At 39.0% G+C, this 17,150-nt stretch overlaps 1 protein-coding gene across 1 annotated transcript in view; it reads right to left on the bottom strand.

The window, feature by feature from the left end:
• LOC149848007 (RabGAP/TBC domain-containing protein) overlaps nucleotides 1-11,610 on the bottom strand; it is a 94,938-nt gene extending 83,328 nt beyond the window's left edge. The window contains exon 1 of the mRNA XM_090013621.1: nucleotides 11,433-11,610. Within this exon, the coding sequence (XP_089869747.1) occupies nucleotides 11,433-11,495 (63 nt within the window). The 5' untranslated portion in view covers nucleotides 11,496-11,610. The remainder of the gene's footprint in view (nucleotides 1-11,432) is intronic.
• Nucleotides 11,611-17,150: the final 5,540 nt, after the last annotated feature.

Genomic DNA, 17,150 nt, shown 5'->3' with positions numbered 1-17,150 from the left:
AGAAAGAAATTGCAAAGGCTTTGAAGAAAATGAAATCAAGAAGGGCAGTTGGCCCAGATGGTATACCTATCGAGGCTTGGAAATGCTTGGGAGAGAAAGGTTTAGAATGGTTGACAAATCTTTTTAACTTGATTTGGCGAACAAATAAGATGCCTAATGAGTGGAGGAAGAGTACTTTGGTGCCTTTATATAAGAATAAGGGTGATATACAAGATTGCACAAACTATCGTGGTATAAAACTCATGAGTCATACTATGAAACTTTGGGAGAGGGTGATTGAGTCTAGGTTGAGGAAGGTTGTCATGATATCGGAGAATCAATTTGGTTTTATGCCTGGAAGATCAACTATGGAAGCTATACATCTTCTTAGACAACTTATTGAAAGATATAGAGAGAGGAACAAAGATTTGCATATGGTTTTTATTGATTTAGAGAAGGCATACGATAGAGTACCTAGGGACGTTCTCTGGTGGACAATGATGAAGAAAGGTGTTTCTCTCAAGTACATTAGTATAATTAAAGATATGTATGAAGGAGTAGTAACCAATGTCCGCACTTGTGGAGGGGTGACAACCAATTTCCCGATAACGGTTGGGTTACATCAAGGATCTGCTTTAAGCCCTTTCCTATTTGCAATAGTGATGGATGAGCTTACGAGATCAATTCAAGAAAATGTACCGTGGTGTATGTTGTTTGCTGATGATATTGTTTTGATTGATGAGTCTAGAGTTGGGGTTAATGCTAAGTTAGAATTATGGAGACAGACATTGGAAGCTAGAGGTTTTAAGTTGAGTAAGAGTAAGACTGAATATATGGAATGTCGGTTTAGTAAGCAACGAAGTAGTGATGGGAGTGTAGTGAAGCTTGGTGAGCAAGATATACCGGTGAATGATTATTTCAAATATTTGGGATCCATCATTCAAAAGTATGGAGAAATTGATGGAGATGTAAATCATAGGATAAAGGTTGGGTGGATGAAATGGAAAAGTGCTACTGGAGTGCTGTGCGATCGTAGAATGCCATTGCGGTTGAAGGGAAAGTTTTATAGGACGACTATTAGACCCGCTTTACTATATGGTACGGAATGTTGGGCTGCCAAGAGACATCATATTCAAAAAATGAGTGTAGCTGAGATGCGGATGCTTAGATGGATGTGTGGAAATACAATAAAAGATAAGATTCGGAACGAAGAGATACGTAAGAAGGTAGGTGTTGCACCCATTGAAAATAAGATGCGAGAGAATCGTTTACGGTGGTTTGGACATATTCGGCGAAGGCCTAATGATGCTCCAGTTAGAAGGTTGGAGAAATGGGAAAATATATTAGTTAAAAGAGGTCGGGGTAGGCCTAGGAAGACTTGGATGGAGATGATAGGAAAGGATATGAATGCTTTGAACCTCACCGAGGACATGGCGTTGGATAGAAATGATTGGAGGAAAAGGATTCATGTGGAAGACCCAAAATGAATTTCTTTTTTGGTTCATATCGCTGACCCCAATTGTTTTGGGATGAAGGCGTAGTTGTTGTTGTTGTTTGTTGTTGTAAATTTGATGTTTATTCCTGCAAACTTCATGCCAGGCAAATGTTGATTGATAGATATATATGTATAATTTGGATCCAGTTTTGACTAAGTACTAGGTCCAATTTCTAAACCATTTTGCAACCTTACTGTTGAGGCTGCCTTTTCATGGAGGCTGGTGGCATGTAACAAAGAAAACTCTGAAGTCAAACCATGATGGCAAGTTGACATTTGATTTGAATTGGTATGTTGATTCAAAAAGAAAGCCTAAGTCTGGTTTTCTTTTTGTTCATGACTCCAGTATGAATTCTATTCCACTTTGGCTATAACGCCACTTTTTGTGGGACTGATCCATATTTGGATGGATTTACATATTTGAAATTACGCATGTAGAAGGTCAATATGCAACATTCAAACATGGAATCTGACCTAGTTCCACATTTATCAATCATTATTAGCAACAACAAGCATCATAAAAACAGCATTCTTTACCAACATATTGTAAGCTTCTTACCTATGTCATGATTATTCGTCATAGTACTAACAAAAAAATCATCTCTCTCTCTCTCCATATACCAACACAAACACATATATAGTATGAACCAAATTTGCATCATTTGTAGGCTAATATAATAAAACTTGATTGGAAAACAATTAGTAACAAAGATGGGCCTTTTATTCAAAAAGATTGAAAGAAGAAAAGAAAAAAAATTCAGCACAATTCAAAGATTAAGGGCACATTTGGAAGCAAAAAAAAATCTCACGGGAAAAGAAAATTTTGCCTATGAGAAGTTTTGATATGATAACTTTTCTAAATGAAAATTTTTCACTTGTTTGTGTAGCATAAGAAAAAAGGAATGGAAAATGTGAGAAAAATGAGAGAGAGAGAGAGAGACCTGGAAATGGTGGTGGGTGGGAGGAAGATGAAGATGGAGGGTTCTCTTCGTGTAGCAGTCCCTATTAAAATATAGTATGCGTATGGATATGGATCCAGATCCATACGCACATTATATCAAAACACCCAAAATAATGTTTCATTAATGGCAATATTGTAATATCATATTACTTATGCTTATATATGAATTAGGGCTTGGAGGTCGTGATTATTCTGCCGCCCCAGCCTTTTTTTGCTTCTCTCTGTCTTTCTTTCTGTTTCCGGTGCAGGTGATGCGTGAAGAAACCTATCTTACTCATATTCTTATATGGTATCAGAGTTGTAGCTGTGGAATCCTACCAGCCAACCATTCAACGAGATCTTGTTCTTCGGCTGCGTGAAGACTCCTTCAACCATGAAGAAGACTCGTTGTGTCTCTTCCCTCTTTCTTAAGACTCGTGAAGACTCCTTCAGCCGTGAAGTCATCCTGTTCTTTCTTCTTCAACATCGTCTGTCAAGTCTTCTTCAACGTCAGCTGCATCTCCTTCAGCTGCGTCTCTTCCCTCTTTCTTAAGACTCGTGAAGACTCCTTCAGTTGTGAAGTCATCCTGTTCTTTCTTCTTCAACATCGTCTGCCAAGTATATGCTGGCATCGACTTCTTCAACATCGTCTGTCAGGAAAATATTAGTTGCATCTCCTTCTTCTTCTTCAATATCATTTGACTGTATCTCCTTCTTTGATATCACTTCTTTTATCCCCAACTGCACTTACTGTGTTCTATTTAACGTGCGTTAATATTTTCCTAAGTATATGCTGGCATCGACTTCTTCTAAAATCTTCAACGTCATCATCTGACTGTATCTCCTTCCATATCAATTCTTTTATCCCCAACTGCACTTACTGTGTTCTATGCTGTGAATACTCCTTGATTCATACTTTTTTGTTTATTTCTCATTGCCATAGTTTAGCATTCAACATCGTATCAGATTTTCTTGTCTTGGTATTTTCCATTCTTTTTAATCAGCAGTGAAATCAGAGTTTTCTGTGCAACGCCTATAGGCAGACTGTAACAGATTACATTCTCGTTCTCAAAAAAAAAAAAGGGAATTCCCTTTCAAGGTATTGGTTGCACAAGTACATATTCTTACTGCAGCACTGCTGATTGATTAAGTGATCCCAACTTAGTTTGCTTTCTTCAATCCTTTTTTGTTCGCCTATTCATTGTTGCCATTGATATGGATTCAAACTCGTCATCCAGTCCCTCTGCAAGTTTCTTAAATCAGCTTGTTACAGAAAAACTTACTCATTCTAATTTCTTAACATGGAAGAGACAAATACTTTCGTTTATACGGAGTCAGGATCTCGATGAACATCTGGATGGTTTCATTCTTGTACCACCACGGCTTATTTTGCAAGAAACCAAGGATGAAAGGGGTGATGCATTTACCAAATCTATTAAGAATCCGAAGTATACCACTTGGAGAAAACGGGATCAATCTTTGGTTGCATATATTACGTCAACACTCTCTCAAGAAGTGTTGGCTACTCTTTCAGATGATTGCACTGCGGCGGATTTATGGAGTAAGCTCTCTCAGACATACTCTCAAATATCAGAAGCCCGAGTTATGTATTTAAAGAATGAGTTTCAAAGTTTAAAGAAAGGTTCCATGACAGTTATGGAATACATAGGCCGCTTGAAGAGTATTACTGACCAATTGGCTGTTATTGGGAGTGCTATTTCAGATAAAGACAAAGTACAACAACTCCTTAATGGGTTGGGCCCTGATTTTGACATGTTTACCACATCTTTGACATGTCTTCCTCACTTGCCCAATTTTGACGATCTTCAAGCAAAACTTCTCCAACATGAGATGATTATGAAACAAAGGGCAGAAGGAAATGAATCAGCTCGTTCTCATTCAGTTTTGGCTATGGGGACTTCTGTAGGTTTTGGACGAGGGAATGCAGGGCATCAAGGGGGCAGAGGCCGAGGTCGCTTTGGACAGGGAGGACGTGGTATCTTACCTACACCTAATATTTCGGGTGTCTCTAATGCAGGGAATCAGAGGAGAGTGCCCACTTGTTTCTTATGTAACAAAAGAGGACATGTGAAAGCTGATTGTTGGTTTAACCTGCAGAATAGAGGAAAAATAAACAAAATTGAAAATAAAACTTCTATTGTGGACATGAAAGCGCCATCTACAGATGTGCAACAACTTTTGTTATCAGCATTGTCACAGATGACGATCAAGCAAAATGAGCAAGGCGAGTGGTACGTTGATTCTAGTGTTGCCACTCATGTCACGGGTAATGCAGGTAAGTTATCTCACTTATTGCCTTATTTTGAAAAAGGTAGTATAGTTACGGGAGATGGAACCTATCACTCCATTACTCATACTGGCAGTGCACATATCCCTATGTCAAAGTCCTCACTTCATTTGTCTGATGTCCTTCTTGCCCCTAATATTAAAAAGAACATTGTCTATGTGGCTAAACTTGTTGATGATATGAATTCTTCCGTCGAATTTACTTCCTCTTTTGTTTATGTTAAGGATCTACGAACGAAGGAGACGTTCGCTAAGGGGGAGCGTCAAGGGAACATGTACGTCTTCAAGGAGATTCCCTCAGTGTCTTCGTCTTCAGTCTCAGTTCTCCAGTTGAAGTCGTCCAAGCATTCTTCAGTGTCTTCGCCTTCAGAGCCTTTGTTTTTTCCCTTCATTAAAAGTTTTTAATTCATCATATCATTGTAATAAGCCAGACATTTGGCACAGTCGCTTGGGACATTATAGTCGGGGCTTTGTTGAAAATCTTGTATCTGATGGTCTTCTTCCAGAGTCTAGTTTATCTTCATTTTTAGAAAGTAATAAATGTTCCTCATGTGAACTCTGCAAAAGTCATGTTCTTCCGTTTTATATCATTAATAAAAGAGCTTCAAGGCCATTTGAGATTATTTGTTCCGATGTTTGGGGACCTGCACCTATTCCCTCTCTTTCTGGCAGTCGTTACTATGTTATCTTTGTTGATTCTTATTCCCATTATACTTGGATATACTTCTTGAAACATAAGCATGAAGTTTTCCAAATATTTCGGGAATTTCATTCGATGGTCAAAACCAAGTTTTCCTGTGATATTGTGCATTTACAATGTGATGGTGGAGGAGAATATTCATCGAACGAGTTTATTGCCTTTCTTCGGGATAAATGAATAAGTCGACAGGTTTCTTGCCCTCATACCCCTCAACAAAATGGGGTTGCGGAGAGGAAACACAGGCATATTGTCGAGAGTGTGATGAGCATGTTCCATGATAGCAATGTGCCTGTTAGTCTCTTGACAGAAGTTTTTCACACATCTGTTTATGTCATAAATCGTCTTCCTATGGCACTTCTGGATCGGAAATCTCCCTATTATACTTTATTTGGGCAACATCCCTCTTATGATGAGTTGCGTGTTTTTGGTTGTGTATGTTACGTACATATTGATTCATCACTGCGAAATAAGTTTCAGGATAAGGCCGCTAAGTGCAGATTTGTTGGGTATGCGGATGAATACAAAGGCTATCGATGTTATGACCCTACTACAAAACGTATTAGAACCTCCAAGAATGTTGTTTTTGATGAACAAAATTTTCAGATCAATGACTCCGATGAGTTGCCATCACGAGAATTAGAGGTATATGATCCATGGATGAGCGCAGATCTTGTTGCTAATACAGGAGAATCATGTCAGGCGAATTGTCCTTCCTTCGGCTTGAGTAGAGAGTTGTATGACTCACAGATGCATGTTGAACCATCTTCAGTTGAGCCACCTCCAGTAGAACGTTTTTCTAGACAGATATACACCAGGAGGGACAAAAATACAGGGTCGAGGAATGTGGAAAGCATCGCCAATGATCTGGCTCAAAGGTTATCACGCATTAGGCATCCTATTCAACGATGGGTGAGTTATGAGACCTTTTCCCTTGACTTCCAGTTGTTTATGTCTCAACTCACAAAACAGGAGGAACCCACATGTTTTAATCAATCCCTTCAATCCCGTCATTGGACTGAAGCTATGAATGAAGAAATGAAAGCACTTCATGAGTGCCAGACTTGGGAAATAGTACCTCGACCGGAAGGAAAGAATGTTGTTGGCTCAAAATGGGTTTATAAAACAAAGTATAAACCTGAAGGTAGTATTGACCGATATAAGGCGCGACTTGTTGCTCGAGGGTTCACACAACAATATGGTGAAGATTACGATGAGACCTTTAGTCCGGTAGTCAAAATGGGTACAATTCGTGTCATCATATCTCTAGCAGTCGATCGAGGATGGAGGCTTAGCCAGATGGATGTTAAAAATGCATTCTTGCATGGAACTTTAAAGGAAGAAGTATATATGGAGCAACCACCTGTATATGCCAAGAAGGACCCTACTGCCTGGGTGTGCAAACTAAGGAAATCTTTGTATGGGTTGAAACAGGTGTCTCGTTCTTGGTTTGAAAGTTTCTCTATGCAAATCCAAGGCTATGGTTTTAGAAGATGCTCTCTGGATCACTCGCTCTTTATTTATCAAAAGACAGACATTGTTATACTTCTTCTTATATATGTTGATGACATTGTGATCACTAGGAGTTCAAATAACCATGTGCAAGACGTGAAGCGATTTTTAATAAAAACTTTCAAGATGAAAGATTTAGGGGAGTTGAGGTACTTCCTTGGTGTGGAAGTTGACAGACAACAGGACACATTGACACTCATGCAACAAAAATACACTCTTGATCTTCTGGAAAGAGCCGAGATGACGAATTGCAAACCAGTCAGTACTCCGAGTATATTACATCAAAGGCTGAGCTCTGAAAATGGCCATCTTTGTGTCAACCCTACAACGTATAGAATTCTCGTGGGTATGTTGCAGTATTTGACCTTTACCAGACCTGATATAGTTTATGTTGTTAATCAGGTATCCCAGTTTATGCATGCTCCAACGGAAGGTCATATGGAAGCTGTGAAGCGCATTCTACGCTATTTAAAAGGAACTATAGGAGACGGACTTGTTTATCGCAAGAACAATAACCTACACAAAGGGCATGAACTCATCACTTATACAGACGCAGATTGGGCAGGAGATCCAGATGAGATGGTCTGTATCTGGATATTGTGTATATATTGGACACAATTTAGTGTCCTGGAGCAGCAGAAAACAAAAGGCAGTGGCACGATCAAGTACAGAGGCTGAATACAGGTCGATGGCTACAGGCACGGCAGAAGCTACATGGATTAGACACTTATTGAGTGACCTTGGGGAGACACTTATTCGATCATTTCTTCTATGTGATAATCAAAGCGCAATAAACATTGTGTGTAATCTTGTTCAACATAGCAGAACGAAGCATATTAAAATTGATCAACATTTTATACGGCAGAAAGTCGAAATGAAGGAGATAGAACTACGTCATGTTCGAACAGAAGATCAAGTGGCAGACTTGTTTACCAAAGGGTTAACAGGACGCCAATTTTGGCTATTGAAGAGCAAGTTGTACATGCTTCAAAACCACGTACAACTTGAGGGAGGGTGTTAAAATATAGTATGCGTATGGATCTGGATCCAGATCCATACGCACATTATATCAAAACACCTAGAATAATGTTTCATTAATGGCAATATTGTAATATCATATTACTTATGCTTATATATGAATTAGGGCTTGGAGGTCGTGATTATTCTGCCCCCCAGCCTTTTTTTGCTTCTCTGTCTTTCTTTCTGTTTCCTGTGCAGGTGATGCGTGAAGAAACCTATCTCACTCATATTCTTATAGTCCCATGGGATGAGATGTGTTGTGGGTGAATGGTCATCCAAATCAAAAAGATTTTTTGATAGGAAAATTTTCTCCACGCCCTGTGGAGGATTTTTTTCTATAAAAAAGCACACTTTTTAGAAAAACTTTCTTTTCAAAAAAAAATTCTTGTTTGGAATTGTTGGAAAAGTTGCAATTTTTTCTTTCCTACTTGCACTTTTCCTACCGTTTTCTCGCTTTCAAACCTGCTCTAAAAGAAGAAAAGAATATTTTTTCAGCATAACTTCCCATCCCTCCCTCTCTCTTCTTTTACCGTTACTCTCCATGTTCTATCATTTAACTTAATTTGTAATTGCAGTAAATTAGATAAACTCAAATTCGCCATTAGTGATTCATAATTTCATATCATTCTTGAAAAAGTTATCTAAACAAGAAATTGGTCAATTATAAGAATATCCATATAAAATGACCAGACCACATCCTTTATATAACCAACACGCATATAAACCTATTATTACGCACTTGCTTTTGATACTAAATAAACTAAGGGAAAAGAAGAAAATTATAAATGCATTGCTGTTAAAAATGAATACAAATGGGTCCATGAATGGATACAGAAACATTCCCACATGAACCCTTTGTATGTCTGAAAGAGTAAAAACCACCATGCAGCAGAAAAGAAAACCAAGCAATTAACAATAAAGGATTTGAAAAAAGAAAAAGTAGCACAACAAATACACATTGTTCATAGTGTGCTTACACCTGCAATGACATGAACATTGGGTTATTTGCAAACGCACACCAGTGTTTTTATAGTACAAGTGTATAAGATGTGATAAATTGGAAAGCATAACCCATTTTTTCTTTTCATGGTTAGCCAAGTGGCGCTCAAGGCAGATGAAATCCTTGTTATAGTTGATGGAGAAAGGAGAAGAGGAGATATAGAAGAAATGGAGCCACCATCTCTACCTTTCCTTATTGGGAAGTGAAGCCCCTGTCGTGTCTCTTCTTTAATAAAGGGCAACCATAATGTAGTAAGTTACAGCAGTTTTCAAAACTCTGTAATAGTATAACACTTAAAATAAAGACATAAAAGTCATAATATAACAGATGAATTACAATCATGCCATGCATCATGAGACCATCAGGTAAAAATGATAGTTCTACCCATCAGAGCGAACAATCCAGCACAGGAAAAATTATCATTTTGGCCCTGAACATAAAATTACCATTTTATCCCTAAGCATATCATGTGTAGAAATCATCTTTTCTCAACATGCCCCTTCAGGTTGTGCATGGCTTTCAAACATGCATAACTTGCCTTTCAAAATTTTATGTCTTTGTGATGCCAAAATATGTGCCACCTGATATTCTAAGCCAACAAACTTTGCTTCAATTTCTTCAGGATCTATTCCTTCCCTTACAAAATTGTAACCAACCTGGAAGTTTTTGAATGTACAATAGAATACAAGATTATGATCAAGGTCCAATGCACTTTGATTATCAGTGTAATAGAATGACATATCCTTATTCTGAATCCCAATGTGGTCATAAGGTTGTGTATCGATATCATTTATGTATACCAACCAATGCCTTATATTCAGCATATGTACTTGATAAATGACTTTCTACTTTTCTCCTTCCCGAGAAATATAGTCGCTCCAAAATATTTAATAGCCTGAAAGTAATTTCCTTGTGTCAGGGTTTCCCGTCTAATCAACATCTGAATATTCCACAATAGATTGAATGGTTTTGTTTATATAGGTCATTCTTATAATAAATAAGTCCACTTACTATAGTGCTTTAACATATCGCAGAATCCTTTTCATTGTTTTCATATGTACGGTGTAGAAGAATGCATAAACTAACATATTTGATTCACTGCATGTATGAAATCAAGATGTGTAATTGTCAGATATTGCAATGCTCCTATCATACTTCTATATCTCTTTGGATTCTTTAATGGTTCCTCATCTTCTTTTGATAATGTTTTGTTCATAGCACAAGGTGTATCTACCAGGATGCAGTTTTTCTTGCAATTGATGATTGGCTTGTACATAAGCTAAAAATAGTATAAGAATTCCTTTTCTCCAAAGAGGCCAATTACAGCATTAATTTCATGAAGATACAACCCACAAAGAGCAATTTGAAATTCATGAACAGGAAAGACGGTATTTTTAAAATCATGCCCATTCTGAAGTTTATATCTAGAACACAATGCCCACACATTTTTTAAGTGCTTTCCAACTGATCAATGTTAAGATACCCATCTTTCAATGACATGACGAATTCTTGTGGATCTTCTAACCACTTCATTTCCATGAGCTCATCTGTTTACACCTTCTTCGCCGGATGTATAATATGTCACTTACAAAAGAACCAAACCTGAGTTCAAGTTCAGTTCTCTGATCCTCATTGTAGTATGTTCATTCAACCAGGTTTTAGTCCGAGCAAAACATAAGGAAGCATCCAACATCTTGAACTGTATCATCCAGGTAGTCAATGCAAAATACAGGAATCACGTTCCCATTAGAGTACGCATAATTCTGAAACCAGAGAGGATTTGGAAGAGAGTGAATGCTATTTCACAGAAATCAAGTTACAAGTTTGGTACATACATGTGTACCTCCAATAAGAAATAAACAAAGGCAATAAAAATATCCACATAAATGATGAGACATAAAAGTAACAAAATTAAAGGTAAAACTACAATTCCCCTACAAATACAGACGACCATGTTCAAATACATTGACAGTTTCAGTCGGGCACTTTCACCATTATTCTTCCAGCCTTGTAGGTAGTTTTTTTCTACCGTGGAATACGTCAGCCTTCAAATTTCTAGAAACAGAAGCTCAATCACAGTCTACATGACGACTACGATGTAAAACATTTGCAAAATTCAATATAGAACCATAACAATCGTTTAGAACTAAATCCAGATTTAACCTGCAACCAACCCAAACTTAATCCAATTCATTCAACTCACCTTATAATGGACGAAATCAAAACCTCAAAACAATTCCAAAAACAAAGATTACTATGCAAAAAATACTAGGAATTCTCCTCAACGAGTTATCGTACGTTTCCGAATTCCATCTTTTCCTAAACCGATGCCTAATTCTAACCACAACTAATACTAATCCCACGATTAGAACGATCTATCAAGTTTTCGTTAAGAAAACGGCAATAGCGAACAGAAATCCAAGAAAATGCACCATAAATCAAGCGGAAATCACGATCTTTTTGGGTCGTTAAAAATCCTAACCTGTTCCTGCGAGGCTGCGTAATCGGGATCGTCAGACAGATCGTGCAAATCCGCCTCCTGCATCTCCGCTCTCGATCGAGAAATCGCTGCGATCGGGGGGGAGGAGGAGTTCGAGAAGGTTTCTGGTTCGTTTGGCGAGGGTTGGAGCGTTTCTTCAGAAGGAAGCAAATCCAAGACGATCGCTGCAATACGTGTGGGCGTACTTTATACGCTTTTCATTGCCGAGAGAGAGAGAGAGAGACGATTAGTCAGGTACGGTTGTGATGGTAGATGTGAACGGTCGGATCCTATTCCGTGTATGATCCGGGTCCTTCCGGAAGTGGTTTGCGATTGGTTCAGTTGCTTAGCTAGGGATGTAAACAGGGTCTCTCGGATCCGATGTAATTGGACATAGGTTCGTTGGAGTCAGGAGTAACTCTGTTCCCTGATCCAAGGAGGCTATATACGTAAGGATGTAAACGGTGAGGAATTCAGGTCGGATATCCGACCGAATTTGAATATGTTTTGTTGTATTCAGGCAGCTAAAATGGTATTTGATTCATAGCCGGATCCAGCTTTGGCTGATCCTCATCGGACTCCTAATCCTAATCCGGATTTCATTAAGACGGACGTGGTAATGCTTATATCCGACTAGTTTTTTTCTGGATTTTGAGATGGACTAAGATTATGGTATGAATTCTGATGTAAAAGTACTACAACCGAATCTTCTTAATCTGAGTAGTAATTGATCCAACCAAACGGACTGAAATTTGGTCGAGTGTCCGGCCCAAATTCAAAAAGTTCCGGAATTTGGTCCTTTATATGCGCATGGTAAACTAGGATCCAAGATACCAATGAGGGCACTGCTTGTCTGGTAGGAGCAGCTAGTGCACGTCACCTTGAGTTGGGACATTGCAGGTTCAAAACCCAATAGTATAGCTGTATAACTGGTAGGGTTTTGCCTAACCCCAGCTTGCCTTCACAAAAAAAAGTAGGATCCAAGATGTAAACTCGATTTCACGTATGCTGGACCTTAGTCGTAGGGGTGGCAATCGGGTCGGGTTGGCGGGTCAGCATACCTCAATCCGAACCCGACCCGTTTATTAAACGGGTCAGCTGTGGCAAACACGAACCCGACCCGTTTAATAAACGGGTAACCCGACACGACCCGCCAACCCATTTAATAAATGGGTTGGGTCGGGTAAATGGGTTTTCAGGTTCGCGGGTCAGGTTCGCGGGTCGGGTTGGCGGGTTGACGGATTGGGTTGGCAGGTAGGCAGGATGACGGGTCGGGTTGGCGGTCGGGTTGGCGGGTTGACCCACCCGCCTAACCCGTTTATTAAACGGGTCAGCCGGGTTGGCGGGTTGGCATACCCCCAACCCGAACCCGACCTGTTTAATAAACGGGTTACACGGGTCGACCCGTTTATTAAACGGGTTGGCTTAAGCCCAACCCGAACCCGCCTAAGAGGCGGGTTGGCGGGTCTTGTCAGAAATTGCCACCCCTACTTAGTCGGCATCTGTTTTTTTTTCACCTGTACTGGACATAATAAAAAACGCCACGAGACAGATCCAAGGGGTTTGTCGTAGTGGGAAGGGGCCTAGACCGTTTGACAGGTTGTCCAGATTCAAATCCCATGGGCATCACCCCTCTGTAAACCGAAGCTTGAAGACTCCTTGGGGTATAGGGGTGTAAGCTCTCTGAGTTTTAGGCCGACATGGACAGCGACCATTAGTACAGTAGGCTGAGCCAGTGTGCCCAGGTCTCTGTGCCTGGGGTGGTTTCTCCAAGTAAAAAAAACACTCCACGAGACTTGACAGGGGCATACAGCTTACCAAATTCATGTTTTACAAATGACTTATCAATTTTTTTTTTTACTTTTTTGGCAAATTTATAATGATCGGCATTTGGATCGCTGGATTCTGATGTATGAGTGGTATTTTCCAATCATAATTGTTTTAAAATTATATCTCGACTCAAACACGCTTTTTTATACAAAAGACAATGCAAATGTCAATTGCTAACAAATCAGCTACGCTAAACATACCTACTACCGAGTCAAAAGGACTATAACATACATATAGAGAGAGAATGTGAGAAAAATTGGTTCCTTCTACGCTCCGTACGGCATGGATAGTGCTGGTTTTCAATGCTCCAAGTTATGTTTCGCAAATCAGACCCCACAGAAGGGTTCAACATGGTACATTTACTAGGTATAGGCTGTAACATCAGTTTTTTTTATGAAAATACATGATTTTTAAAAGCTTTGAAAGTTATGAAATTTTGAGACATTAATTTTTGAAGCCTTACGAAAACCTACTCACATATTGTTATGGAATGGTCTAAAAACCGATACCTACTAAACAAACCAAGTAGATCACATATGGAAAGCTGAATTCTAAAAATGGAATCCAAAATTGAAAAAAAAATGGAAAATTAATGTAGGAGGAAACTCTCTCTCTCTCTCTCTTAGGGTCTTGGCTGATGTGTATGCTATCTTACGCATATATCTCAAAGACCAAACTCTACCTCCAACCGATCCTGTCTGTTGTCCTTGATGAGCTTTTTGTTTTGTGTTTGGGTTTTATCTGTTTTTTTGTGTAAATAGTGTTTTCATGTTTTTGCTGTTGTGTTTGTGCTCGTGGGACTCAACGCTTTGTTGAGTTTCACTTTTAAGTAATGTTGGTCGCTTTTCGTCTCTCTCTCTCTCTCTCTCTCTCTCTCTCTCTCTCTCTCTCTCTATATATATATATATATATATATATATATATATATATATATATATATATATATATATAGAGAGAGAGAGAGAGAGAGAGATAATGGTCGTGGGTCTTAAAGAATATATAGTTTATATGATAAAAAAAGAGGCTACCAGGAGGTTGGTGAAAGGGGCAATTGCAGTTGATGAAGAGGGGAAGCTCTCATGTACCACACTTGGATACGTACTTTAAAGTTATTTTTTCTTTTAATTTCTAAATTAACCTCTTGAATTGGATGGGACATATGGAGTTTTTTCTTTTGGCTAAGCCAAAGAAGAACTTGGATCTCATCTGCCTGGACCAAGATGGGTATGAACCTAACCAACCATACCTAGTCCAAGCCTCCACTGATAAAACTCGCAAGGTCTACTGCACCTTGCATTAGGATCAGGTGCAATCAGATCACACAAGTGCAATGTGCCGCCGCCGCCGCCGCACCTGATCACCTTTCATCTGCTTTTGGGCCCCACTCTGACAGGCTGTACAACAGCAAATGGAGGGTGATCAAGTGCAGCAGCACATTGCATTTGTGCAATATGATTGCACCTGATCTGGCCACCTGCACCTTCCAATAGTACTCCCAGCTTGGGCTAAGCGGCAAAGGACACATACCTTGCATATCGATCCGACGATGACCATCAACTTGAAGGCAATTAAGCCGACCCACCTAGCCGCGTGTGTAGAGCCTTGCGCCTACATATCCGGAAAGTTATCGTATCGAATCTCAGGCATTTTATTATTTGACAAAAATGAAAAAAATGGTCCATGCATGCTAGGTGGGATGCACCATACATCACGATTATGCCCCTCTCCAGACCAAAAGATAGCTCACCATATAACATGTTCTAGTCAGGTCAATCTCTAAGAAACTTTGGGCAATTTTAGGTATTTAACATCAGAGAAAGAGTGGCAATACATGATAGAGGAAGTGTTTTTCCTACTTTTAGTTTAAGACAGTAGATTCACCCTATGGACTCCAAATTGTGTTAAGTGCATTAAGATACAATATACATTGCACATCTAAAGTCTTACCACTCAAAACCTATATATTGTGAGGAAGGATTTCTTTCTAGCTAGGATCAGGAAAATGGATACTGTTGGAGGTTGTGGTTCCAAGAGCAACCATGAGAACATGCAGGGGAGTGAGAGGAGATGCAGTGAGGAAGAAAATGTAGGAAATGATGCAAATATGCATCTACCTTTTGATCCTAAGCCTCGTCTGAAGTGGACAAGTAAACTCCATGAACAATTCGTCGATGCTGTCAACCGGCTTGGAGGGCCAGAAAGTTAGTCTCTCTCTCTTTCTCTGTCTCTCAGTGGGACTTTTATTATTTCATTGATCCTTTTGAATTTTTTTCTCAATCATCCCTACCTTAAGAACGATACACAAAATCATCCCTACCTTATTTGATATTCCAAAATCAACTTTATGTTTGGAAATGTTAGGAGAATTGCACTGTTCTGACAGGTAGTTAGCTTAAGAATGATTTTGCCATGGTTGGAAAAAAGAAAGGATGATTTTGGAAAATATGACAAGGGAAGGATGGTTTTGGTGGGCTTGCCTTATAAGGGACTATTAATTAAAAACTTTTTTTTCTTTTTCAATGGTGACATGGCTATATAAATTGTTGATAAGAGCCAATTTCATCTAGTTTGATTAAGGCTTGGCTGTGATGATGATGAAAAATATGACAGCGACATTTTTAATAATTGAAAGATTGAGTTGGTTCTGTATTGGTCATGTAAAAATTAAAGCTTGCGACTTCAATGTTTCCTATCGAGGAGAAATCACAATGTTGCCTATGGAGGAGATATCATTTTTAAAGTTTTCAACGACCTCTGGTCAAATCCAACGAGTTCATTTTTCCTAAAGGCTCTGTTTGGTGGATGGTAACTAGGGGTGGAGCTGAGAATTTGGGTTTAAATTTGGTATGAAGGTGGTTATTTGGGAAACGGATCCCATCATTTGAAATAGGACGGATTTCATCATACATTCAATCTTAGCCATCCAGCAGAACCATTTAGCCATTGATTGGATGGTTGGGATTGAATATATTATGGAACCCATCCTATTTCAAATGATGGGATCCGTGTTTGGTTATTTGGGACAATGACATTGAGAAGGCGGTTTGTGGAAGTGAAAAAGGAGTGAGACGATCTCTCTTTGTATTTGCTCTCCAAATAAGATTTGGTAACTACCATCTCTTAAAAGGTGGCGACTTCCAATTTCAAAAGACGGCTTCCATTTTTCCACATCTATGCACTCCTAAACAGAGACTCGGCCGATAATCAATCACTGCAGTGCCTATGCACCAAATCAAGAAGTTGGACTCGAGCTAGCAGTGACTGCATGTTGATGTGGATGTCAACAAGTTGGATTCGAGCAAGATCCACCATGGTTTAGGTCCAATCACATGTAGCCCCGGTAGATCCAGGTCTAACTGAGTGGCCACTTTAACCCCCTAGGGTCTTATATCGCATATAATCAAGTGGGATGTGGCCAAATCTTGGCCTAGGTTACAAATGCCTGAATCACGTCCACGTCCATCTAGTTATTGGCCGCCCTGCCTGTCCAACCTTACAGATATATAAAACTGATCCTTGCGTCCCTTACAAGATTGGACGTGTAACTGCACTTAATGGACCCAAGTATGCATGATAATGAAAACCTCATTAAGACCCGGACTTGTTTATATATATATATATATATATATATATATATATATATATATATAGAGAGAGAGAGAGAGAGAGTAATATATAGCTTCCAGACCCGCTCAGACCTCTTTAAAAATATACTTGCATGTATTTTTTGCTTAATCTAAACCTATATGAGATCTCTAAAGTTTATCTAGTAGAAAACATGTATTATTGCATTTTTTTTGTTGGTGTTTTTAACTCAACAAAAAAAATCAATTGTTAATATTGCACAAAAAACTTGATTAACTAAAAAAAAAATCTTATTAAATTGATTCA

This window comes from Nuphar pumila, chromosome 1, assembly GCF_984573655.1.
Source record: "Nuphar pumila chromosome 1, dmNupPumi1.hap1.1, whole genome shotgun sequence".
NCBI lineage: Eukaryota > Viridiplantae > Streptophyta > Magnoliopsida > Nymphaeales > Nymphaeaceae > Nuphar > Nuphar pumila.
The sequence above is the reverse complement of the archived record's forward strand: the minus strand, read 5'-3'. Positions and strand labels throughout refer to the sequence as shown.